We start from the raw sequence: 14,959 nt of genomic DNA, 5'->3' as shown, positions 1-14,959 counted from the left end.
CACACACACACACACACACACACACACACACACATTACACCATCAGTGCCAATGTGCTCAACAGGCCATTCAGATATCAGACATAACTCACACTGTTGTAGGTCCAGAAATTGCTGGCTTGATTTATTGAACCGAAGATGCATTCCATAATTACCCAACTTCTTGAATGGTGAAAACCCTTTCTCCACACACAATTCATATTACATTATCCCTTTTAAAATGCATCCCATTATGTCTGTAAGGGGCTTCCCGGAACGCTGGCAGAAGCAGGTATCGATAAACCCCCTTTGCAGTATAAGGAATATAGATAGATTCTTTTTTTGATAAGATGGTTGTAACTGTGCAGATCACATAGTGTGTCTGGTGCACATTGATCGTTTGTATGCAATAAAATCGTTCCTATGGGTGCAAAGTGTAAAAATGTCCATGGCTGCCCCACGTGCAGGAGGAAGGAGAAAGCCAGGGCTAATTTACTCTTCCACGGTGTCCTTCTTGGTGGTTGCCTGCCCTTCGAAGATGGGGTATTTGCCCTCAACCTCAGCCCATGTGGTCACACCGTTGGCAAGATCTCGGATGATTTCAGGCAACTCAAGGACCTAACACACAGAGTCAAGCAAATCAGTACTCCTTTCAGTTGGCAAACACAGAAACAGGATCAGGAAAAAAAAAAAAACTTGGCATGAATTAGGTGACAATGGAGCTGCAAAACTATGAGCATCACTGGGATGACCACCTAACAACAAAAGATCAAGCTACTGTCACCTTCTTTAACCCCTTAAAGCCTAGACTTATAATTCAGTTCTAAGAGCACATTAATCAGCAACTAATAGCAATGAAAGTAACCTAAATAACTTGAGGCATGTGATAAATGATGTTATGGTCCTCAGTTCAAGACAAGTGACAAAGCTTTGAAATTTGAACAGCTGCGATTTCTGTACACCAGGTGGCGCTGTGCAACTTCTATTTGGCTAAACAGGGAGGGACAATTCACTATCATCACGTCACCATTTTTCTTGCTAGTTGCTTTCAGTATTTAATTATGGAGGGTAAAGAAAACCTTGTCTTTGAGGAAAATGACTTGAGAGAAGAGGAGGCAGTAAGAACACTGCAGCAATTATATTTTTTTAATTCCTATTTTTGTTGGCTTATTGCATGCTGAGTAGTGAATGTAAAAGCCCAGTGTAAGGGCAATGCTCTTAACATGGATATTAATTTGATTTGATCTTTTTAATAGTAATTATACAGACTCGATGTCTAACCTGATTAATAAATCTAACATCTGAAGTTAATGTATTTCAATGGGAGCAAGCCAAATCGCTTTCTTCGCCAACTGCTGGTCACTGTAGGGGCGTGTTACTAAAGCATAGACAGTTCTGAGCCCCAAAGCAAACAACTATTGTATTTAAATAAATAATCTACCCTAATAATAACGTTTATCAACCAGCGTGTCTCTTGTTCGATGTGCATCTGACATTGAGTCTCAACTTATGACTCAAATGGTTACTGAACCACATAATCGGACTGATCAGTAGCTGTATGCTGTATGTGAAGATGATAAAAACAAAGAAAACAAATTATCTTGTATGTCATCATTCACATCACATATGCTGCTTAAAATTTCAGCAACCCCCACTTAAAACACTATCTTTTGTACCTAACAATTGCTGTATGTGTTTTTAACTCTCTCATTTTAATAACTAGTAAAGTCTATATATATATATATATATATATATATATATATATATATATATAAAAAAGATATTCTGAGCACTTGTGTGTGCAGTTGATGTAGAATGGTTTTATTACCTCAGCCCTGATCTGCCTCATGGTGTCCCGGTCTCTGAGAGTAGCTGTGTGGGGAGTCTCGTTGACCGTGTCAAAATCAATAGTGATGCCGAATGCTACACCGATCTCATCTGTCCTTGCGTAGCGCCTACCAATAGACCCTGAGGAATCATCCACCTTGTAGGACACACCGTTTTTGGTCAAGGCTTCAGCTATGGAGCAGAAGGTAAGTGTTAAAATATACTGCAGGTATAATAGGATAGACTTATCCCACTGGGGGAAATTTACAATGAACATTTTCATTGCTAATGCAATGAAGCATTGTGGTGCATCAATCTGACTAAACTGTATTGCTCTTAAAATGTCAATTACGATAAATTAACATGAACAACATAATACTGAGATCCTTGAGGAACTGCACGCACAACTAAGGTCAGAGTTTCCCATCCCTAATAATGATTTACAATAATATCTAAATATAATTATCACATTTAAAACTGTAGAAGATGTGTACCAAGCACTCACATAGTTCACGCACAAATGGCATGAATTCCTCATTTTGGCTGAGTGGAAGGACGGAACATTTGTAGGGTGCTACAGTGGCCGGGAAACTGAAAAACTAAGTAAAAAAGGGATGTTAGTCTCACTCACAGCAATTATTTTCACTGCAGCACCTTTAAACACACTACAAATTCAAAAGCATTACTGAATTACTTTTAGTTAATCATATTTACCGTTCTTTGCTCATCACCCTCTCTGATGTGGAATGTGTGCTCAAAAATAGAGTACATGATTCTGCCGATCCCAAAGGAAGGCTCAATTACGTTGGGGACGATATCTTCAACTGAGGAGAGAAATACTCATTTAACACTCACATACCAAGAAATGATGCACTTTATTAAAAAAAAAACGCCAATTTAAATTAAACACTATTTTAAGAATGTTTCTGCAGACTGCGTGATATGCCTTACATATTAAATATCCCTTGACTTAAGGTCAAACCATTTCCCTGAATTGTTACGAGAAATAGTATTTACATTTTCTCCTTGATACTGCAGCTTTATGAGCACAATTTTGGAAAAGCCATTTCAATAGGAATTTACACTAGTGATGCCAATTGTCATGCGACAAATTATTACTGCTACAAACTTTTTAATGGATGCAGCTTAATCCATAGTCCATGTATAAAAATATGCTACTAAAACACCCTGTTTTGAAATCAGTTTTTGTGATTCAAAAACACCTATTCAGCCTGAAGCTCTTTAGCTCCACCTATTCACATTAAAGTTATGAGTGTTGCAGCCTAGACTTTTAAACAACGCACAACACAGGGTAGCAACTTAGTTAGTGGTGAAATTTAGAAACTTTGGGAACTCCATGTTTACAAGATAAATGTTACTGAATTGCTGAAAGTATTAGAATTCAGTTTCATTCTCCTACCATGCAAGGTTTTCTGGAACCTCTTGACGTTCACCATGTCCTTAGTGAGCTTGAAGGTTGTGCCATCAATCTCGATGGTGAACTCACTGCAGAGATCAACAACAGAAGCCTTCAGTAAGTCTAGAGGACACTGTCAGTCATATGAAGGGCATCCTGTTTCTCACAAAGGATTGCCAAAGTTCAGTTTGCTTTTGCCAATAACTGTATGTGCTGTGTAGTGTCTGCCCTTGGTTACTCACCCATTCTCACTGAGTAGCTTCTCCTGATCTGTGACATAGCACTCATCACACGCAGCAAGGAAGTCCATTACCAACTTTGCTTCTTTCCTGTACGTCTTGCCAATGGCTCCTTTGTTTGGCTCAAACTGGACAACATTAAAAACTTTGTGTGAAGCAGTTAAGGATATTTACATGAGCTGTGGATCCAGATCATGCATTTGTATTGAGCAAAATTTGCAGGTAGGTAATACTATAAATGAAGGTAATTTTACACTATATGCTTTAAAAGCAGCCTCAAAGTCATAAGACAGAAGTCCAAGTCAAGGATATGAGTTCCTTTAGAGGTCTCTCTGCAACCAGAGGGACTCTGGTAGCACGCGCATGGCACAAAAGATCATAGCATGAACGGTCAGCGCACCCCACAATCTCGATCCAGCCCTGTGAGGAGGCATCAAACACAAAACTCAAAATAAGTCACAGGGCTCATAGCAAATGGCTCCACCATTTTAAGGTTGTAACAACATACATAGGAGGTTTTGGTCTCAGCGTCCCAGCAGTCGCAAGCATAATGGGCCATCTCATTATCCATGTGCTGGCGAAAGCGCAGTTTGTCCTTGGCCACACCAACTTTGATCAGGTAGAGGTAGATCCTACCGATGAAGTAGCCCAGAACAGAGTTGTTGATGACTCCCTAAAAAACAAGAAATACATCAATTATACTGTGCAAAAGCAAACATCTCATACAAGAGTTGCTGTCCGTTAAGAAGGTCTTCAGCAGCAAGTCTGCCCACACTAGACAGGTTAGAAAAAAAAAAGGGAAAAAAAAACAACTAACAAAAAAGGATAAATAGGCCTACAACAAAGAGACAAAATTTTTTTTTTTAAATAATAATAATAATAATAATAATTTCACAAATACAACCCCAATTCCAATGAAGTTGGGACATTGTATAAAAACAGAATGTGATGATTTGCAAATCCTTTTCAACCTATATTCAATTGAACACACTACAAAGACAAGATATTTAAATGTTCAAACGGATAAACTTTGTTTTTTGCAAATATTCACTCATTTTGAATTTGATGCCTGCAACACGTTCCAAAGAAGTTGGGACAGGGGCGTGTTTACCACTGTGTTACACCACCTTTCCTTTTAACAACACTCAGTAAGCATTTGGGAACTGAGGACACTAATTGTTGAAGCTTTGTAGGTGGAATTCTTTCCCATTCTTTCTTGATGTAAAACTTCAGCTGCTCAACAGTCCGGGGTCTCCGTTGTCGTATTTTATGCTTCATAATGCGCCACACATTTTCAATGGGAGACAGGTCTGGACTGCAGGCAGGCCAGTCTAGTACCCGCACTCTTTTACTACGAAGCCACGCTGTTGTAGCACGTGCAGAATGTGGCGTGGCATTGCCTTGCTGAAATAAGCAGGACGTCCCTGAAAAAGACGTTGCTTGGATGGCAGCGTATGTTGCTCCAAAACCTGTATGTACCTTTCAGCATTAATGGTGCCTTCACAGATATGCAAGTTACCCATGCCATGGGCTCTAACACACCCCCATACCATCAGAGATGCTGGCTTTTGAACTTTGCGCTGATAACAATCCGGACCGTCCTTTTCATCTTTGGCCCGGAGGACACGACGCCCATGATTTCCAAAAACCATTTGAAATGTGGACTCGTCAGACCACAGGACACTTTTCCACTTTGCGTCAGTCCATCTCAGATGAGCTCGGGCCCAGAGAAGCCGGCGGCGTTTCTGGGTGTTGTTGATATATGGCTTTCACTTTGCATGGCAGAATTTTAACTTGCACTTGTAGATGGAGCGACAATCTGTGTTAAACACTGACAGTGGTTTTCTGAAGTGTTCCTGAGCCCATGTGGTAATATCTGTTACAGAATGATGTCGGTTTTTAATGCAGTGCTGCCTGAGGTACAGAAAGTCACAGGCATTCAATGTTGGTTTTCTGTCTTGCCGCTTACTTGCAGAGATTTCTCCAGATTCTCTGAATCTTTTGATGATATTATGGACTGTAGATGATGAAATCCCTAAATTCCTTGCAATAGCACATTGAGAAACATTGTTCTTAAACTGTTGGACTATTTGCTCACACAGTTGTTCACAAAGTGGTGAACCTCGCCCCATCCTTGCTTGTGAATGACTGAGCCTTTCAGGGATGCTCCCTTTATACCCAGTCATGTTTCCAATTAACGTGTTCACCTGTGGAATGTTCCAAACAGGTGTTTTTTGAGCATTCCTCAACTTTCCCAGTCTTTTGTTGCCCCTGTCCCAACTTCTTTGGAACGTGTTGCAGGCATCAAATTCAAAAAGAGTGAATATTTGCAAAAAACAATAAAATTTCCATTTGAACATTAAATATCTTGTCTTTGTAGTGTATTGAAAAGGATATGCAAATCATCGTATTCTGTTTTTATTGATGTTTTACACAGCGTCCCAACTTCATTGAAATTGAGGTTGTAATTTTAACTGTAATGAAGATTAGAAATAGGGATTAAAAACAGGGTTTGTTCGCTTCACTTGCCTATGCCGGTCAGTACAGACACCTTCAAACAGTTCGAGTAGCAGCAGTGAGGGAGCTGTGAAACCATTTTATGATTTACGCGTAAGACAGTTGGTTTTAATCAATTAAAATTTCTTGGCTCTTAAAGAAAAAAAAAACTGAATAGTTGGGACTGATTTTACTGAAATATGGTGCTATAGTCCTAACAGAAAATGTGAAACATGGTGTTTCGTCTTTGCTGTTTCATCAATGAAGGAAAAAAAAAAAAAAAAAAAGAAAAAAAAAAAATCTACCTCTTCTGGATGTTTGCAGACATAAGCAATAAACTTCCGATAGCATCCTTCAAACTTCAAAAGCAAAGTTAAAAGTTTTTCCAGGGGGGGACGGGGGGGGGGGACCATTTGTAACTTTTTAATAACCTTGTGGGTTGTGGATTTCGTGGCATGTACTATAGCCTGCATATAGTAATAATTTTAGTAAGTTCATTTTTGTTGAGAGTGGGGGTATAAATTATGGCCCCCAAATTACAATTCAAGAAGCAATTTAATGAATCACAAAGTCTCAATTTTACAAAGACTTTTTTCTTTTAAATATTTTTTTACATTCAGATGTGACTGAATAAACCGTTAACACAGTAGTAGAACAGACTATTAATACACTACATTAATACACTACTAATACACTACATACCTGTTCCACTGCATCCCCCAGCCTCATAATATGGGCTGACTGCCCACTGGTCTGCGCTTTAGAGGAATACAACAAGATCTCCAGATCGGCAACGTTGGAGAATTTGGAATGAACCTTTTCATCCGGGTCAACAAAGTGCTCAATCTCAGCCATTGTAAACTCCCTGAGAGAGAAAGTATGTAAACACAAATGTGAATTCAATATTTATCTTTAAAAAAAAAAAATCTGACTCATTACCACAAATTCAGAAATAAATGCCAGAGCACTCACCTGACACGAATAAGGCCCGAGCGCGGCGAGATTTCATTCCTGAAGGAGTTTCCAATTTGAGCAGCTGCAAATGGCAGCTTGCCCTGGTTAAACTCCAACAGACGTTTGAAGTTTAGGAAGATTCCCTGAGCAGTTTCAGGCCTCAGATAGCTGCAGAAATTGAACAAGTATAGTAAAGGAAAAAGAAAATTTTGTTCTATAAGAATAATTCTGTCACAGCCGTCTCTGCTCACCCTGACATATTCCCCCCAGGTCCAATGGACGTCTGGAACATCAGGTTGAATGAGATGGGTGGTGTGAGGTCATTTCCTGTGCTGGGTGACTTCACGTTGTATTGTACAAACAAGTCAGCCAACTCCTGCTGAGAATAGTTGTCCATCTATGGAGACCAGCAGCACAGCAATTTATCTCCAAGTTCAGCCATATGAAACATACCAAAAAAAATGGATGCACAGGGTAGAAAACAGTGAAATGATCCAAGAGATTAAGATTTAGTTCAGCAGAAAGGACCCTTATATTTGTACATAAATACATTCAATATTATGAAAATCAAAACTCATCTTGCTATATTAGTACTGCACAGTGAGAGATAATTTCGCAAAGCTGATCCAAAAAAAAAAAAATGCTTTGGATGTTGTTCAAAAGTGTTGCTTGATTAATACACAGTACTAAGCATAAAGGGAAAGATACCTGAGTGATGACCCCTTCCATTTCATTCTTCTTTTCTGCAGTACACTTCTTGTCACTCATCAGCTTCTGGAGATGAGCTGTGACGGCACAGAAAAATGCAATTTGTAATTATGGTGAAATTAGTAACATGCAGAAATGAAAGTGTGTGCATGCAAGTCAGATATTACTGTATCGAGGATTCTCAATTGTTGTCTAAACATGCCAAACTACTTCTTGTTACTTTATAGAGCACATTATAATGATGCCAGTGGAAAGCCACCAGCAGGTTGTACATTAGAAGACTAACTCCAAGAAGTTTGGGGAGCTCAGAACAGAATGGTATCAAGGTGGGTTCTGCTGCTGATGTGAGCAAATGTCCACATTATTGTCCACAAATATATCACAATGTGACCTGATGTAAATTATGTGCTAAATAAACAGCAGGAGCATAAATTAACCTTTTGTTTACACACTGATAGAACAGGTTGATTTCCACAGAAGGCCATATGACAATGGCTCTAAGACCAGACTATTAAATGTAACTGGTTTTCAAAATACCAATAATTTCAAGTGGAATACCATTTGAACCAGTATACTGACACAACTGCTGTCCACTTCATCCAAGTCGTCAAAAATTCTACCCCCAGCCTTGACCTTCCACTGGCTTGAGTCCAGGGCTCCTTTGAGAGATCAGTGTTGGTTTTTCCTAGAAAAGCCCTTTGTGATTCTTATGGACTACTACAGTTCCTCTCAGGGATAAACTTGGGAGCCTATAAAGCTCAAAGATAATAACACTTGCTTTGGTCAGGCTCATTCAGTGGATTCAACCGTTTACTTCCAGCTTTCACGGTGATCCCTATGACGTAGACAACTACAATGGCATACCTTTTAAAAGATGGTCAGCTCGGAAGCACTCGCCATTCATGACATCTTTCACCATGTAGTCTGCGAACTTGTCCACGTGCCCTGACGTCCTTGAAAAGAAATAGAAGGGCATTCAATTTCATTTCCCCTGAGAATACAGCATGTCAGGTGAAAAAGACAACCTTTTACATTGCTGATGACCAATGCAAGTGAACTGTTAAGAATGCAGAACAATTTTTAAAATGTTCCTTAGGTATGTAGCTAATTCTAGTGTTTTTAGCATGAGTGCTTGCAGAATGAGTTTTCTGGAGCATATATTACTCAAGAAGAAATGTCTTGCTTAACTACACATGATTCTGTGCAACCACAGACATTTGTGTGTATGCAGTGCATACTAATAGGGTTTTCACCAAGGAGAAAGAACTGAGAAATCATGTTTGTTCAGCTGGCTGAAAAGAAGTGCTGTAACAAATAACGTTATTGTAAATGTTGATAAAAAGCAACACAAATCTTATTAATCAGCTGTCATGATGACGTTTTTGCTCCCAAGTTACATCACAAATGAAGATTACGGTACAGCACTCTGTACAGTTAGACAGACAACTGTCATACAGTTAGAGACAAAAACACAGTTACACTTCACTTCAAGGCCATCTAAAAAGAGGATTTCTTATAACACTCACTTGAGGACGGACTCAGGAGTCAGCATGGTGCAGTCGATCTCCAGAATCTGCTCCTCCTGAATAAAGTGCTGCCTCCAGACCTGCAGAATATTGTTCTTCAGGGCACAGCCAACAGGTCCAAAATCATACAGGCCACTGACACCTGAAACAAGTCAATCATTCACAAAAGGTGGTATATAGTAACATTACTACAATTATTTGTTTATTCACATTAGTCTCAATGTTCTCAATATACAACAACAATACTATCTACATTTTTTAAACCTCTCATCACAATACATAAGAAATTTCAGAGAAAATGGTACCTTTCCATTCATATAGTCAACCAGGTAAGCAGAGTAAGAGAAAGATTTGCCCATTTTTGGTGAAACTCCACAGATGAGATTAATATTTTCTCTTTCATTTCTTAAGAAATCACTTTTGCTCAATTTGCTCCATAACCCCAAAATGAAAGATTATCAGTCCTAAAGAACAGGTGCAAAAGCATCCTCGATTCTCCTGATTCTGGGTTAGCTCTTGGTTCAGTAAAAGCACTGAAATTAGAAATGAAATTTACTCCCAAAACAGATGGCACACTGTCTGCCAACCAGAATGAAATCTGGCAGCAAATTCTGCCAATTTCAGGGCTGAACATCAGTGGTTTCACATAGAACTTATTGCCAACAACCTAATAATCAGGCCACTCTGCAATCTTTTTTTACACTAAAATAATAGCAAGAAAATAGCTAAGAATTAAAACACACCCCCATAAATGGCAAACGCCTGGTCATAAAAGAACCGTCTCTTTAGCGTATCCTCCATCTTAGTTCTGTCCACTATGTCATCTTTGGGCTGCAGGGCAAGTTCCTGTAAGAGAATAAAACATGTTTGGTAAACAATCCTCCTGTCCTGTTATTGTGCATTTAAAGCCAGAAGTGGGAAGAAAAGCTAAAACACACATTCAAGCAAACGTTGCTGCTTTAAACAAGGAGTGATTTAAGTACAAATACCATACCTTCACCCATTTAACAGAACTCCAGATTTTGTATCATTTTGCATTTTTATCCATCAGTATTCTCTCACTACAATACCCAGCATGCATTACATAAATACATCATACAAGCATAGAAATACCCAGGGGAATCCCCTAGTGTGATACAGAAACGCTACCACAGCCACTGACGTGGAGGCAAATATAGATAGATAGATAGATATATATATATATCTCCATATGATATGTGGCTCTACAGCAGTAACATAATCTACATCCTAGCACCAAAAAACAAAATTCACACAAGTGGCCCTAATATATCTGCCACTGTATCTGCTTGTAGTTTTTCCAAAGGTTCCCACCATCTTTAAGATACATTTTCCACAGATTGTATAAAAGAAAGTCTCCTGAAGCTTGTTGCACCACTGGAGGAGGCAAGCAAGCATATTCGCAACTGATGTAGTGATGGCCACATTTTTCATTATGGCCATACTGTCTTTTTAATCAAAAAGGTATGTGCAGCAATAAAGCAGTAGAGCAGTCCAAGCTGCTGAACCAACACAGCAAAATGAAATCACAACCCAAGAAGGGACGATTAGGAAGTAACTGTGAAGAACTGAAACTGCACTGAATGTTTACATAATTCAGTTGCTGACATGTACACAAAGCCAGAGTGGTTTTGCTGTGAAATGCTCTTTTGCACAGAAGCTTGATGAGTCAGAAATATTGACATTTCTCATAGGAACCAGAGATCTGAAGAGTTTACTGCCTGCAAAAGCTCCCTCACTGAAAATTATTACAAGAAATGGTAAGACATATGCCACTGATGTCTGAGACACTCGCATATACAATGCGTTGAGAGGCAAAATAGCTCTTAATAAAACCGTTTTTTGCCCAGATTTAACTCCATTTTATCATCATCATTGTTACATTTACATGTTCAGAACGCTCTTGAAGATTCACTGGTGGATTAGAATAATAAATAAAACTTTCACTTTAAAACAGTGCAATTACAGGTTTCTATCACCTCCACCGTAACGAAATGCGTCAGTACGCCTCTATAAAACTAAGCCTCTTTGAATGACTAACATTTTGATAACTGAACTAGGCAGAGATTTTTAAAAAACTGGTGGCGTTCTCCTTTGATGGATGCTGTATTTGGAAGAACAAGCACATCCGTCCTCACCTTGGCCTCAAGCATCTTTTTCCGGGCCTTGAGCTCAGCCACAGCTTTGGTCACATCCACGTCAGGGGCACTTTCAGCTTTCATTTTACGGACCAGCTCGCCCTGGGCAGAGGAAGCAAGACGAAAATGAAACCAAGGCACACAAGAAAACCTGGGCCAAGCATCGCCCCACATTTACTCACAGTCCACCTACTTTCTCCCCAGAAACCACTTGACTTCTGAGTGAACTCAGGCCCAGAGAGAGAGGAGGAGCCCAACCCTGTTCTCTCCCTCCCCAGCAGCCAGACGAGTCTGAGCTCAAAACGTGGCACTGCAAAACACGAAGCTAAAGCTGGCCTCCTCTTCGAATTCTCCCGTCCCACCTTAAATGGTGCCGCAGTTACTTTCTGCGACACCCAGCCAGAGCGTAACCTGCTGCACCATTTAAGGTGGAACGGGAGAATTCGAACAGGAAGCTGCCAAATAAGATGCTGACTTCAGCTTCGTCTACAAGACTGATGCAGAACTGAACCACAACAGCCAAAGTGCAAAACTCGGCTGATTAGTTAACGCCATTAATCTGGAATTAATGCGGTCTTTAGCTCCTGATACCTGCATCTGAATGAAATAACGCTGACCAGCTGCACGTTAACGTGGCCAGCTAATCTAGCTCCATTCATCCCGGCCAACCTGCCCCAAACACAAGCTAAAACAAATACGAAGTGAGCTCGTGTTACATTTTAAACAGGTTAATGAAATGTAGTGTAGAACGTGTCGTAGCTGTGTTTAGCTTTAGCTACCTGCTCCTTCACCGCTTGCCTCAGGGGAGCCAGTATCTCCTCGACGTTTCCATCCATATTTTGACCTTCAGAAAGCTCCAACCAGCGGCTTTTCTTGTGTTTCTTGCCCAGGCAGGCGGACAGGGAGAGCAGAGAGCTGAGTGGAGGTGTGCAGGGGGGCTGCGGGGTGGCTCTGCGGGCTGAAGGCTGTGTGTAGATCCGCAGGGTTGGTGTCGCTCTCCGCAGCAGCAGCAGCATGAGAGCAGCGCGCAGTCAGTCAGTGCATGATGAAATCGGGGGAAATAAGTAAACATACGCCGAGGACCGCCGCACTTTCGACACTCTGCAAACGTGGAGGCCGCGCTCCAATTCACCTGCTTGTGTTTTTGCTAGAACGTGTTGCATAGAATTCAGAGCAGTGGTCTTCAAATGAGAGCAACTACAGTCTAGTAACATAGGATGCTAGTCACGTGTGTTCTAAATAGGACGATTAAAGGGCTTGGGTTCTGTTTAGAGCACTTAGTAACTAACTTATAGTTCTGGGCCCTTTTGTTCTAAATAAAATGATTAGCTCCTTTCTATTCTATTCAGAGCACTTAGCAACTATAGCTCGTTCTGGCCAACTGGGTTCTAAATAGAACGAGCAGCTAGTTGTGTTCTGTTTTAGAACACTTACATTTAGAGTATTTAGTAGATTAGCACTCTGCAACTATAGATTTACTAGTTCTGGCCACTTTTGTTCGAGTAAAATCATTAGCTAGCTTGTGTTCTATTCAGAACGCTTAGCGACTACAGCTTGACCTCTTGTGTTCTAAATAGAATGATTTGCTAGCTCATCGTGTTCTGTTTGGAAGACTTCGCAACTATAGTTAGGACCACTAGCGCTCCAAATAACACAGGTAGCTAGCTTGAGTTCTATTTACAACACTTGACTAGAAGCTACAGTTCTGACCACTTTTGTTGTAAATAGCTAGTTTGTGATCTAGAATGCTTAGCAACTGTGACCTTACTACTTGTGCTCTAAATATCATGATTAGCTAGCTTGTGCTATATTTATACAGACTTCTGACCGTTAGTGTTCTAATTAGAACGACGAGTTAACGTGTAGAATTCTCAACATGTATGTCCAGAACACTTAACCTAGCAACTAGAAAGAAATCTAGCTACTTCTGATTAGAACATTTAGCAGTTAGTGTTCTAAATCTGGCGGCACGGTGGTGTGGTGAGTAGCGCAGTCGCCTCACAGTCAAGAGGGCCTGGGTTCGATTCCCCGGCCGGGCGGCCAGGGTCCTCTCTGTGTGGAGTTTGCATGTTCTCCCCGTGTCTGCGTGGGTTTCCTCCGGGTTCTCCGGTTTCCTCCTGCAGTCAGGCCAAGTCAATTGGATATGCTACGTTGCCCCTGTCTGCCCTGCGATGGACTGGCGACCTGGCCAGGGTGTATCCTGCCTTCTTGTGTTCTAAAACAGAACACAAGCTAGCTGCTCGTTCTATTTAGAACACAGTTGTCCAGAACGAGCTATAGTTGCTAAGTGCTCTGAATAGAATAGAAAGGAGCTAATCTTATTTAGAACAAAAGGGCCCAGAACTATAAGTTAGTTACTAAGTGCTCTAAACAGAACCCAAGCCCTTTAATCGTCCTAATTAGAACACACGTGTCTAGCATCCTGCTGGGATAGGCTCCAGCACCCCAACTAGAACACCAACTAATGATTACATAGAATTCTGGCTACTTGTGATCAAACTACACGCCAATTCTGGCCCCTAACTAGTGCAACAAACCTGTTGGCGCACAATCCCTCATTTTCTATACACGTCATTTACATCTCTTTGTAAACTAGTACAAGTTCTAAAGTAGGCTTCACATAACGGTGTCCAGAATTGTGCTAACTCAGGCGCAATTCAACACATTACTTTATATAGGTGAGAGTTCTACACACTAGTAAGGCTCTAGTGAGGACACACTTGCGCATATTGGAACGTGGCCCGAGAGCCATTTCCAGTCTCGTCTTTTGGGTCTGCAGATTCACCACAAGCGTGGTTTTGTTTCAGCGCGCTGAACGTACAGAAATACAGTTATTTATAAATGTATGATATATATAGAATGTATCTAAAATAATGAAAGCACACAAGAGTACAAGCAAACATTTAATTGTCGAGGAAACAACAGGTCGCAACTAGGAACATAAGCGAGCTTGGACTGATTTGCTAATAATTAGTTAGACAGCAGGGGGCGTAATGAGTCAGTCAGCTCATGCAGGTGCCTCAAGTTTAGTACTTGATATTGTTCTGAATATTATAAGACGCGAAAGAAGTATTATTACTGGTAATATAATTATTACAACATTATTATTATCGTATGTTATAAAGATGTATTGTCAACAAATGAAAATTATTATTATTATTATTATTATTATTATTATTATAACTAAACTTGTTATTCTATTGTTGAGATTGAGAACAGGGTCATTCAGAGTGATTTGATGTGAAGCGGTTCATTGTACAGAAACTTACAGACTCAGATTTCTTTACAGTGGTGATGATTGGAACCAGGGGTCACACTGTCTACAACAAAAATATAGCCACTTTGTTATATACTGGCTGTCCGAAATGACGAGTGAAACTGTACATGTCTTCTGAGGTTTATACGGAATGTCAATAATATTAAAATAATGTTAAAACAAGTTTGCCTTCAGTACTATGTTGCCTTACAACACACTTTATGTACCGCACCACCATGATTTTATATTAAAAATACATGTTTCAGGCTAAAACCTTTACTACTGTAAAACACGGTCTCAGCCATTTGGCCTCAGGTGTACTGGAAACCCTTTCATTTGATAGTTTTCAATGTTGTGATGTAGCTTTTAGACGCTTGAGACATCTGGTTCCTGTCACCACCA

At 40.2% G+C, this 14,959-nt stretch overlaps 1 protein-coding gene across 1 annotated transcript; it reads right to left on the bottom strand.

Moving 5' to 3' along the window:
• Window positions 1-95: 95 nt before the first annotated feature.
• Window positions 96-12,369, bottom strand: gars1 (glycyl-tRNA synthetase 1). The gene is made up of 17 exons (XM_017717547.2): window positions 12,081-12,369; window positions 11,302-11,403; window positions 9,889-9,991; window positions 9,146-9,287; window positions 8,484-8,572; window positions 7,620-7,696; window positions 7,163-7,308; window positions 6,930-7,079; window positions 6,660-6,822; window positions 3,970-4,134; window positions 3,774-3,881; window positions 3,465-3,610; window positions 3,226-3,311; window positions 2,520-2,629; window positions 2,311-2,404; window positions 1,807-1,997; window positions 96-596 (listed from the first exon to the last, which is right to left on the bottom strand). The coding sequence occupies exons 1-17, from the start codon at window positions 12,315-12,317 to the stop codon at window positions 471-473; spliced, it is 2,235 nt and encodes a 744-aa protein (XP_017573036.1). The 5' UTR covers window positions 12,318-12,369; the 3' UTR covers window positions 96-470.
• Window positions 12,370-14,959: the final 2,590 nt, after the last annotated feature.

This window comes from Pygocentrus nattereri, chromosome 24 (assembly GCF_015220715.1).
Source record: "Pygocentrus nattereri isolate fPygNat1 chromosome 24, fPygNat1.pri, whole genome shotgun sequence".
NCBI lineage: Eukaryota > Metazoa > Chordata > Actinopteri > Characiformes > Serrasalmidae > Pygocentrus > Pygocentrus nattereri.
Note: the sequence above shows the minus strand (reverse complement) of the source record. Positions and strands in the feature narration are given on the sequence as shown.

What these genes read in the sequence shown, in the direction of transcription:
- gars1 (XM_017717547.2), bottom strand. Translation starts at nt 12,317, where the DNA reads ATGCTGCTGCTGCTGCGGAGAGCGACACCAACCCTGCGGATCTACACA. An exon ending in GGCGTTTGCCATTTATGGGG is followed by an intron (nt 9,288 to 9,888) that starts GTGTGTTTTAAT and finishes GACTTGTTTCAG; the next exon opens with GTGTCAGTGGCCTGTATGAT. An exon ending in AGCTGACCATCTTTTAAAAG is followed by an intron (nt 7,697 to 8,483) that starts GTATGCCATTGT and finishes GTGCCGTCACAG; the next exon opens with CTCATCTCCAGAAGCTGATG.